This window comes from Papio anubis, chromosome 12 (assembly GCF_008728515.1).
Source record: "Papio anubis isolate 15944 chromosome 12, Panubis1.0, whole genome shotgun sequence".
In the NCBI taxonomy this organism is placed as follows: domain Eukaryota; kingdom Metazoa; phylum Chordata; class Mammalia; order Primates; family Cercopithecidae; genus Papio; species Papio anubis.
Window position 1 is genome coordinate 69949125 of NC_044987.1, and position 12405 is coordinate 69961529.

The 12405-nt window shown below is 44.0% G+C and overlaps 1 protein-coding gene across 1 annotated transcript in view; it reads right to left on the bottom strand.

The window, feature by feature from the left end:
- Positions 1-12405, bottom strand: part of MRVI1 (murine retrovirus integration site 1 homolog) — an 87719-nt gene that overhangs the window by 19122 nt on the left and 56192 nt on the right. Inside the window, 5 exon segments of the mRNA XM_021926088.2 lie at positions 994-1101; positions 1652-1701; positions 8404-8545; positions 10658-10789; positions 11947-12087. Of these exon segments, the coding sequence (XP_021781780.2) occupies positions 994-1101; positions 1652-1701; positions 8404-8545; positions 10658-10789; positions 11947-12087 (573 nt within the window).

A 12405-nucleotide genomic window follows, 5' to 3' on the forward strand; every position in this document is an offset into this window, starting at 1 on the left:
GTACCACCCATTGGTATTACATAGGGCTTGAATTTCCAATTGCTTACACAATCAGGTTGTTTCCTTATACGGTAGTGCTAGTCATAGGCAGGGGATAGAGAAACCACTGAAGAAAGAATTAGAGAGAATTAACCAGATGCACAAAGGCCTGGGATACAGAAAATATTTTGTTATATCCAAACCGTCTTTGCCTAAAAGAAATGGAAATGTATTTTTCCTGATTATTACTAATACATTCGTATTATAGAAATATAAAAAGGCATCAGGAAGAAAATAGAAATGAACTATTTTACCATTGCCTAGAGATAACCATTGTTAGCTGTTTCACGTATCTTCTACCAGAAATTTCTGTCTACGCACAGAAACACACTCTTTTAAATAGTACAAAACAGAATTATACTGTTTATACACTAGGTTTTGTATATCCTATTTTACTTGCTTTTGATTCATAATAAGTTATGGACCATTCTACAGAAACCCCTTATAGGGATATCCATTTGCTTAACCAGTCTTTTATTAGTGAACACGGAGTTGTTTCCCGCTTTTCATTGTTATGAACAAATGCTACAATGAACTGAGGCAGGAGAACAATGGGTTGGTTGAAGAACTCAGGCTCCTGAAACAGAGAACCTAGGGTTCAAAGCTGTTCTACCACCTATCACACATTACAAACTTCAGCTACTTAAGCCCACTGCAGAGTAGAAAAAAATTATAACCACCTTGGCGGATTGTGGTGTAAGCACAAAAAGAGTTATCGTTTGCAAAGAATGCTGAGCTGCCAACACCATGCTCAAGGGCAGTAGGACTTCCCAGAGTAGTAGAATACATGCAGCCTGGTCTGTATTGGGTTTTTGAGCCTATCACTCAGATTCTATTCTGGAAATTTCCTCTCCTTGTTGACCCTGCCCCCATTTGGTCACCCCCCTAGGACTGAGTATGAAGGAAAGGTTATTTTACTATTCCGTGCTGGGAGGCAGGCACCATCATACTTACCAAGGCTGGTAAGGAGGGGATGGGTGATGAACTGGGAGTTTGGCCAGGCAGATTCAGGGCATTAAACTTGGGAACAACGGCAACGCTGACCCTCCGGCGAGGCATATTCTGTGGGGAGAGAAGTGACCAGGCTCATTGTCTTGGAGGTAGCAATAGCCATAATTCAGAAGGGCTTGGGAAAAAAACCTACTCATTTCTAATGCCGAAATGGCATTCACTGGATATTTTGGTTTTGCAGTAGCAATGATGGAATTGGTGCGGAGAGAGTGGCCAAAGTTGACCCAAATTTCCCAAATTGGTGGTGAGTGAACGCTCAATCTGTTCTATTTTAGCTTATGAGATCTTGGAGATACAGAATGGAAATGACCCCACAGTCTCTGGGTAACACCCTGGAGACTGTATTAAAGCTGCCTGTAGCAATATGAAGGCTTATGATCATTTCATGTTGATTCAAGGGATGTATACATAGTTAAGGAAACCACGAGCAAGAAAGGTAAGATGTCAGAGGCTAAACTTGAGACCGTGGGAAGCCGAATAGAAACTCTGTTCAGAGATTCTCTGGCATCCATGGATCCCAGAATGAATGATTGTTTGGGTGACCATGGAAACTTCTGTCATACTCTTTCCAGGAGCCCTGGTATTCCTTGAACATGCATACCTTTCCCAGCGTGAGGGACATGGACCGTGCCGTGCGAGGGACCCCATCTTCTGCAGCAAGAGGGAGCAGAGAAGAGAACACAAGTAAGTTTCAGACTAGGCACCAGCAGGAAACAGAAACTAGGCTATGGTATCCATGAGCCAGAACTGGCCCTCAAGGGATAGCCCAAGGATCTGGGTGTTGGGGACGCTGAGTTTGGCACTTCATCCTTTGAGATGGGGCTGCAGAGTGGGGTTTTTTTTTGATATAACCTTTATCCTAACTCCGCTTCTCACTATAGGAAGCCCCAGTCTTGGACCTCTGATCTTTATCTGACCCCACTAAACACACTCTGCATAACACCCTAGATAGTGTATGACAACTACTCAGCAATACCAAGACTTATTGGGTTATTTCATGCTCGTTCAAGGATGTACAGTCAGAGAAACTATGAGCAAGGAAGGTGTGGTGCCAGTAAATAATGAAAACTTGCTGACAAAAGTAGTTTCAATATGTTACCTACCAAATGACTCAGAACAAAGGAAGCTACCACCCCAGGATTTTCTTCTCCTTACTGCATACATTAAGTGATATAACTCATGTAATTTGTTTAAACTTCCCACCTGGATAATACTACCACCAGGAAACACCTGAGTACTTTCAGAGAAAGGTATTTGCTAGCTCAATTCAATTTGATTCAGTTTGACCAATATTATTTGGTCAAACTGCATCTCTCTCTCTTTCATATCCATGTATTTTTGGTGTGTCTCTTGAAAAGCACATAGCTGTTTTTTTTTTTTTTCAAAAAAAAATTTTTTTTGAGACTGTCTCACTCTGTCACGAAGGCTGGAGTGCAGTGGCACGATCTTGGCTCACTCAACCTTTGGCTCCTGGGTTCATATGATTCTTGTGCCTCAGCCTCCCGAGTAGCTGGGATTACAGATGTGTGCCACTATGTCTGGCTAATTTTTGTATTTTTAGTAGAAACAGCGTTTCACCATGTTGGCCAGGCTGGTCTCCAACTCCTGAGCTTAAAGTATCTGTTTGCCTTGGCTGTCCAAAGTGCTGGAATTACAGGCATGAGCCACCACGCCTGGCCTGTTTTTTTCATAATCTAATCTAAGATTCTCTATTAACCAATAGATTTATACTAGTTATAGTTCTTGTGATTAATATATTTGTATTTATTTCTACCACGTAATTCTATGTTTTCTATTTGTTTTATTCATTTTTTCCACCCCTCCTCCCACCCTACACATTTGTTTGGAACTTATACATTCTATTTTTAACCTTCAGCATGTCCTCTTAACTTTTGAACATATTGACTTTAAATTTAAAATTAAACAAGATCTCTATTCTTTTTTTGAATAAATCTTAAAATAATAACCCTCCCTCTTAATTATATTGCTTTCCAGTATTTTTATTTCACCTTGCTTTTGTATTCCTAAATTATTCATTATGTTTGTTGGTTTCTACAGAGAGTGCTTATTTAGATTTACCTACATGTTTACAAATGTCTTTGTTGACTATTCCTTCTTGTATCCTACTTGTTTCTTTTGAGCTCAATTTTTTTTTAACTTTTATTTTAGGTTCAGGGTACATGTGCAGGTGCATTACATAAACTTGTCATGAGGATTTGTTATACAGATTATTTCATCACCCAGGTACTAAGCCTAGTAGACAGTATTTATTTTTTCCGTTCCTCTCCCTTCTCCTACTTTCTACCCTCAAGTAGGCCCTGGTACCTGTTGTTCCCCTGTTTGTGGCCATATGGACTCAATGTTTAGCTCCCACTTCTTAGTGAGAACATGCAGTATTTGGTTTTCTGTTCCTGTGTTAGTTTGCAAAAGATAAGGGCCTCCAGCTCCACCCATGTTCCTGCAAAAGAGGTGATCTCATTCTTTTTTATGGCTGCATAGTATTCCATGGTGTATATCTACCATATTTTCTTTATCCAGTCTGTCATTGATGGGCATTTAGGTTGATTCCATGTCTTTTCTATTGTGAAAAGTGCTGCAATGAACATTTGTGAGCATGTGTTTGAGTTCAATTTCAATCTTCCTTAGGTACATCCTCTAGTTGTTGTTTCAGCGAGGGTCTGTGAGAGGTAAACTTTCTCAATTGTCTCCAAATGGTCTTTACCAAGCCCTCAATCCTGCATGGTATCTTAGCCATTTGTGTTATCTCTAGGTTGACCGTTATTTTCTCGTAGTTCTTTTAAGAGATTATTCCATTGCCTTCTTCTACTATTGCCATTGAGAATTGTCATTCCTTTGTAAATAATCTTCTCTCTTTGATGACTTTTAAGATCTTCCCTTTGTCTTTACTGTTCTATAGTTTCTCTTTGGTGTGTTTTTATTTTTCCTGCTTGGAATTCACTGTATTTTCTGAATCCAATGATTGATGACTTTCCTTAGTTCTGGAAAATCCTCAGCCATTCTTTCTTGGAATATTTTCTCTCGTTGTCTTTCCCCTTTAAGGATGGCCTAATAAATGTATTTGGGACTTTCTCATTCTACATTCTATATCCCATATCTCAATGCTTCTTTCATAATTTTAATCAATTTATTTCTCTGAACTGTACATTGGGTAACTTCCTCAAACCTATCTTCAAGTTAACTAATTTTTCTTCAGCTGTGCCCAATTTGATTTAAATGTTATAATCAATCAGGCTAAGCTAGGTTATACTAGTTTAACAGCATAGTAATAATAAGCAACTCCAAAGTATTAGTGGCTGATAACAAGGAAGATGTGATTTGCTTATGCTACACGCCCATTTACTTCTGAGTCTGTAGCAGGCTTGGTTCAGTGTTTCCTCATTCTGGACTCAGCCTAATATTGGCCTTCTAGTATTCTGGAGCAATAATGGTTATCACGTTAGGAGGAAGAAACATGGCAGATTGCATACTAGTTCTTGAAGGCCTAGGTTCAGATGTGACACGTCCTTCTACTCACATCTCATTCACCAAAGCAAGTCCCATGGCCTTGCCTTGTGACTTTAAGGGGATGGGAAAATGTGCCCAGAAGGAGATCTGGAATAACGAAGAATGGCCTCAAATATAGTAACTAACACACCTAAGCTCTTGAGTTTTTAATTTCCGTGACTTTATTCCTCACTTTGAGAAGTTCTATTTTATTCTTCTTTGATAACTGTTTTCTTTTACTCTGTTTTTGATCCATTCTTTTATGTCTCCAATGATTTTTAAGTTAGAGACAGGGTCTCACTCTGTCATCCAGGATGAAGTGCAGTGGCACGATCGCAGCTTACTGCAGCCTTGACTTCCTGGGCTCAAGCGATCCTCCCACCTTAGCCTCCTGAGAAGCTAGAACTATAGGTGCCCACCACCACATCCAGCTAATTGTTTTTTATTTTTATTTTTTGGAGAGACAGGGTCTCACTTTGTTGCCCAGGCTGGTCTCAACCTCCTGGCCTCAAGCAATCCTTTCACCTTGGTCTCCCAAAGTGTTGGGATTATAGACGTAAGCCACTGTACCCAGCTACCCCTAATAATTTTAAGCTTATCTTTAAAAAAATTATCAGATCATTTTATTTTCCGAGGTTCTTCGGATATGATCCTATTCTTTGGGGTACCTGATGATTTTTGTTCATGACGAATTGTTTTCTTGCGTATTTTATAATTTTAGGTTGTGAAGTCATCTTCAGTGAGGCTTTATTAGAGGAATCCTGTGTGTCTGGGTGCAGTGTCTGTCTCTCCAGATTGCTTTTCTACTTATTTCTAACATGTCTTAGAGGCACCATCTTGCTGTTCTTTTCAAATCCTCTGCATATTGCATCATCACTGCTATCACTTTGTGAGTATGTACTTTTCCTATGAGGAAGGAGAAAGTCTTTTTTCCTACTAGAGCCCAGGGTGAAACAAATTTCCTTGTTTCTCTGCTGGTTGGTGATTATTATTTTTCCTTATCCAAATTCCATCTGAGGATCTAGTCCTTGGACAGCCTTAACTTTCTGTGGGAATCTGTGTCAACTCTCTACCATAGGTGTTCCAGGCCTTGTCTCAGATCACAGGCAAGTGTAAAAGCTCAGCTCCCAGATAACTGAGGCTGCCACTTGTCCCCAAGGAAGCTGCAGGGTCAGCTTGGTTTCAGTTCTCTTTTCTTTTCTCGTATCTGGATATTTCAATTTCTTTTCTTGTGGATTCAGCTATTTAGACATAGGTTTGCTTTATTTTGTCCAGCAGAAATTTCTAAGTGCTTGTGGTCAAAAGATTCTCAAGTTTTCCAGTCAGCCAAAACAGCAGAACCAGAAAATATTCTTTACATGTGAAGAGTTCATATACATTAGTAAACTGCCAAGCTTACAAGTGGACAAAGATCATAAATACAGAATTTTTAAAAGTAGAAATACAAATGTTCCATAAACATTTGGAAAGGCTGAGAAATACAATTAAACCAGTAAGATAAGACACAATTTTGGCCCATCAAAGTCATGGATACTTACAAAAAGAAAGAACAAGAATGGTGTCAATGGCACAGTGAATTGAGTATTGTAACCCATTCAGTGAAAACATAAATGGGTTATTTGAAAATAATTTGCTTTAAGAGCCTTAAAAAATTTCTTTCCCCTGAGCTAGTATTTATACTTCTAGAAATCTACATTAAGGAAATAATCCAAAATGCAGACAATTGGTAAATTTCATATTCAGAAAGAAACATATTATATTTTAAAAATGTATATCACCTTCCTTGAAATCAGGGATATTTTATTGACTGCAGTCTTCAAAACCCCAGGCTAGACAAAGATTGCAGAGGTTGTATAAAAGGCTTAAGACACAAACACTATTAGGGAACAGTCATAGAGTGTCTTATGGAAACATCTGCTGAGTGGTTACGGCCCCTCTGCCTAGCCCAAGCTGAGGTATAGCTTGGAAGAACAACTGGAGTGGAAACAAATATTGGAAAAACATGTACAGCTATCGTTGACCTTTGCTATGGTAAGCGTTTTATCATCCTCCTAGACTGAATATGGGACTCTGTCATGTGTTCTGCTTGGAAGTCTGCTTTCTTCTGTCATAGCACTGGCTACACTGCCTTGACTTCCCAAAGGTTGGGAGCTCCTTTGGGTCTGTGACTGTATGCCCTTTACCTCTATATTCCAGTATTATATAGGGCAAGCCAAAGGTACTTAGTAAATGTCTGTAGAATGAATGAATGAGACATGGGTAACTGCTCATCCATAAATCTTAGATAAGGTAGTTTGCAGGAGGCCTTGTGCAGCAATAAATGTAGGAGCCCATGGCATTAGGATTCCTTTGGCGACAGCTTCCCCAGCTTGCAACATGGACGGAAAATGGTTTGTTAGAAGCCCAGGTGCATATGGGTCAGGAGCCTTGCTGACAGATCCAAAGCAGACAGTCTGGAGCATGTGTGCATGCTGCCTTTGGACTCTGGGACGTGTCACTGATATTCTCCAGGAAACTTGTGAAACCTCCTGTTTATAAAGGTTTCTCCATCTGTTATACTTTCTGTACTTTCCCTTCTGCAGCTCTTGGTAACACGGATGTTTGCATTCCACAGGGATTCCTGTTGCTAAAAGGTCTGTTTTCTCCTGCTGGCCACCCTCATCAGCCAGAGTCCAAACCCTGACAGTGCCCACAGAGAGATCTGGTCCAAGGCACCAACCTCTTCCTGCTGGACTGAGAAAGAGTCTCCGACTGTGTCTCTCTTTACCTCAGCTTTTGCACACCTCCAATATATTGTCCACTGAAGTCAGAATAATCTAAAAATAAAGCCTGATTACATCATGAGGTATAAACTTACCATTAACTCCCCATTGCCTAGAGGTTTAAATTGCTAGCATGGCCTGGCATGTGGGCCTGGTCTACCAAGTCTCACTTCCAACCTGTCACTACCACACCCCGACACTGCCACTATGGAAAACTGTTTGTTTCATCTTCTTTTCACCCCCAATCTCCACGCCTTTGTCCATGCTGGTTTCTCCACCTGGGATGTATCTTCCTCTACTGACTGGAGAACTCCTATTTTTACTTTAAAACACCAAGATACCAGCCCTCTTTGAAGCCTTCCTTGTCTCCCTTCAAGCAGAATCAGGTGGGCCCTCCTCTGTGCTCCTATGGCAATTCATATAGAACTTCTAAACAAGAATATTTCTTTGAAACATTTGTCTTATCCATGAGTCTACTGTTTTTCTCCGTAACATCTTCAGCCAGACTCTCACTCCACCCTAGCTGCCCAGGTTTCACCCCTCATCTGGACCGTTGCAAGAACATCTTCATGGAGTTTTCTGTCCCTGGTTTGTCCCAGTAATGTAATTGCCACACCATAGTTCAAGGGAATCTTCTTAAGCTACATATATGATCAAGTCATTTTCTTGATTAAAATCATTGGCTGGATCCCTAATGCTTTCCAGAATAGAGCCCAAATTCCTTAGCATGTGCTGCCTAAAAGGGGGTCCCAAAGCACACAGACTTACAGGGTCTAGGGTCACTCTCAGACCCTGTAAGTCCAAGAGTTCTAGTAGCCTGTGGGCTTTGTATCCATGGTCAGCCACTGTGATTTATTGCTTTGGGAGTTAGGAAGTCACTTTGGGAATGCTCATGTTTCCTGGTTCCAGACTGCCCTGCCAGGCCCACTGAAGCAGCTGCTGGGAGGCCCCTGTGGACAGTACTGGACAGGGGTGCTGCTCAACTGGAAATAAGTCATGGGGCTGCTCTGACAGCTCTAATCCTAGCCAAGAGCTCTTGGAAGTCTACCTTGTAGGGCCAAGATGGGGCAGGAGCCTAGGTCCTTACCAGAAGGGCCACAGCTGCGGCTTGAATTCTGATTTGCAAGCTTTTTAAACTCCATGAGCTCCGCATGGTCCTTCTCATACGTCCTCTTTAGATTCTCCACATACTGCATCATCACTTCTGTTGCTTTCGACATGCGCTTTTCCTGCAGGGATGGAGGGTGTGAGTACATGAGGCCACTGGAGGAAAGGCTCCATTGGCACTTATTTGCTCTGATCAAGCCCAAGGGTCTGGGCTAGGAGAATCAAAAGGATACAGGGACGAGACTCTGCCTGAGCTGAGAGGTGGACTCAGCACCTGCACTCAGGGAGAATGGGAAAAACACAGCCACCACACTGCAGGAGGTGAGAGGCAGAGGAGAGTTGTTTCTGCTTGCAGAGAACAGGTCAGGGGAGGCTTCATGGAGATGGAATGAAGTGGATATAGGATGTGAACAGCATCTGGGCACATAGACAAGGGCAGGAGGGACAGAGCATTCAGGCCAGGGAACTCCAAGAGGATTCTAGAGGCAGGGAAGCACAGGGCTTATATGTAGATGAGGTTTTATCCTCTGGAAAGGAGTCCTCTGGAGAGTGAAGAAAGGCACTATGACAAATTGTGCTGGGACAATCGACATAAACCAGGGCTGCCCAGAAAGCCCAGACACTACAGGTCTCCTGCCTCTGTAGGAATCAGCAAGCAGTTGGGTCTATTTGTAAGTCTGGGTTGTGAAGGACCTCGAATGCTAGACAAAGGAACTTGAACTTACTCTGAAGGAAAAGGGAAGCCATTGAATATCTCCCTTAAAGTAAGAGAGTAACATAATCAGGTCACAGACAGAGATGGGACTCAAGGGAGTGAGACTGGTGGCAGTGAGAGCAGCACGGAAAGACCGAATGAAGTCTGGCCTGGCCCAGTGGAGCCAGAGAGGAAGGCAAAGACTGAGGCATAGAAGCCAAGACGAGGGAGCCATTTGGAGAAGGGAGCAGATGGCGTGAGTGGCAGTTGGGCTTAGGCACACGTTTGGGAAGCCTGCACACAATGAGAACAATTTCTCTCTGCTCATACCCTGGTTAGATCCCTCAGAGGATCTAGCTCAGGCCCTGCCTGGCCACAGAGGGACACACCCAGTGGCTTTGCAGGAACAGGTCCCACAGCCATGCATGGCTGAGACCAGCCACTTCCCTAGAGTCCTCCTGTGTTGCTGCTCCCAGCTGGAGTGACTTCCTGCGCACCACTGCTGAGTCAGGTGTCCTTGTCCTGAAGGACACAGGGTGGGACGGCCCAGCGGTAGGTCCTTTAACAGGAACTGCTCAGGGCTGCACCATCCCAGGAAACTCCTCTCTTGTAACCAGAGCAGCAGGACATAGATTCATGTCATAGCAACATAATAACAACATCCAAACGCTTTACAAGTACGGCAGCAACCCCCTATGGGAAATACTGTGACCATCCTCATTTTATACTTGAAAAGACTGAAGCAGAGAGACCTCGGTAAGCGGCCCAAGGTCACACAGCGAATGAAGGGTGGAGCCCGGATTGGAACTCGGGCAGTGTGCTCCTGCTAAAACATGCGGGGCCAGGGTGGGGCTCTCTGTGGTTCAGGACTTCAAAGTGGCCAAGAGAGAGACAGACCTGGGCCTGTGTCCCGCTCTGCCACTCACTAGTGCTTTTACTTTCTGAGACTCTGCATCTTCATCTGGGAAACAGGGTATTTATAGGGTTGCTGGGTGGATTTAATGAGACAAAGCAGGTTTTCCTAAAGCATGTTTTGCCAAATACTAGCTCCATGGGAGTTGAATAGGTATTTTTTGAGAAAAATAAAATGGAGGGCTGTGGGGGGAATTCTTCAGTTAAATATGTTTGGGAACTACGTAGGTAAAGTGAACCAGCCTTCTCCACCACAGCCTTGATTAGGCCAATGTGTTAGACACCACTATCCTCCAATCAAAGCCTTGATTAGGCCAATGTGTTAGACACCACTATCCTCCAATCAAAGCCTTGATTAGGCCAATGTGTTAGAAATTTCCAAGAAAGAAAGATAGTATGCAGTAGTCCCCAAACTTGTGCGTCCACAGAAACCTTTTTCCACAAAGCACCTTGAGGGTTCAGTGATCTGCCAAAAATACTCTGAATAATACTGCAATGGTATACATAGGATGCTTGGCCCAGAGGAAGCCACCTCTAAGTGGTATCTGTAGTTGCCGCTGCTTGGGTGATTGCTCTACTTTATGTAAGTGGAGCAGAGTCGGCAAGACCGGGGGCTGGAGAGGCTCACCTGGCGGACGGCACCCACCACCTCAGCTCGACTGGAGAGGCGGGCAGCCAGGCGGTGCAGGACAGCGATGTCCTCCAGCAACTTCTGATAGGTCTCCCGGTGCTCACAGTGGTGCCAGAGTGAAGCTGAGGACTGAAGAGGAGTAGGAGCATCAACTGGGGTCCTCAAATAATGTTATGGAGTAAATCAGCAGTCCCCAACCTTTTCGGCCTCAGGGACCGGTTTCATGGAAGACAATTTTTCCACAAACCTGGTGGGGGCGATGGTTTGGGGATGAAACTGTTCCACCTCAGATCATTAGATTCTTATGAGGAGGGTACAACCTAGATCCTTCGCATGCTGGGTTCACAACAGGGGTCGTGACCCTGTGGGAATGGAATGCTGCTGCTGATCTGACAGGAGGTGGAGCTCAGGAGGTCATGCTCTCAGGCAGCTCACCTCCTACTACGCAGCCTGGTTCCTAACAGGCTATGGTTCGGTACTGGTTTGCGGCCCAGCCCAGGGGTTGGGGACCACTGGGCTAAATGTGCCCCCCACAAAATCATCTGCTGACTTTTGGGGGGACATATCCTAACTCCTCAATGTGATAGGGAAGTGGGGCCTGGGCGAGGTGATTAGGTGAGGAGGATGGAGCCCCCGTGAATGTAATTAGTGCTCTTATAAAAGGGACTCCAGAGAGTTCTGTTCTCTTTCCACCACGTAGGATATAATGGAAAGGTGGTAGTCTGCAAGCCAGAGAGGGCCCTCACCAGAACCCAACCGTGCTGGTGCCCTGATCTTGGACTTCCAGCCTCCAGAACTATGAGAAATAAAGGTTTGCCATTTAAGCCACCCAGTCCATGGCCCTTTGTTACAGCAACTCAAACTCACTAAGACACATACCAAGCCTAGACTCAGCTCTCATGAAACCAGCTCTGGGCCCCATCCAGGCTGAGAGAAGTGGCCTCTGCCAGGCCTGGGCCACAGTTTCTTCTGGTGCTTGGAGAAGCTCGATGTGAACACACTATCCCTGGCTGGTCTGAAAGGAGGAGTCATACCCAGGCCACCCTGCCCCCTTCTGAGAAGCTCCCAAGGGTTCGGAGGACTTGCCCACAGCCCTGAGGGAACCAGGCCTTTGGGATCTCTGCCTCAGTTCCCCCCAGCTCTCTGAGGAACACTCTGTCAGAGTCTTGGCTCAATTTTTCACTTCAGGAGACTCTACTTGGTACCTGAGAGAAGGATGACACCCTGTTTGGCCCTTGGAGACAGTTCCTGCTCCAAGGATTCCTCACATCAGGCTCCACAATTACCGTAATGGAAGCTTTGAAGTTTTCCAGTTCCTTCTCAGTGTTCTCCTCTGTCAGGTTGCGTTCCCTTTCAGCCTGGTTAATTCTAGATTCCAGAGTGTAGCTGTCATTTCTAAAGGCCAAGGACAGTTGTACAAACACGTTCTGTTGGGAACAAGAGTGTGAGAGAGGTGCTAGGAGGAGTTATTGCAGAGGACAAGGCTACAGGTGTGTTCCTTGTATGAGTATTTTGCAGCAGTCCCTGGAACCAGCTGCCAAAGCAGCCATGTGCAAGTGAAATGCTCACTTCACAGGAAACCACAAAAAAGATGGTAAAGCAGTAACCCAAGGTCCATGCTAGGCCCTTCCCAGAATTAGAGGGCCAAATGTATTCTACCAAAAAATAAGAGAATAACACTTCACTTTTCCCTGAATTTTAAGAAAATAACATCCTGTATCTGGATTTAGATAAACTCAGGCCAA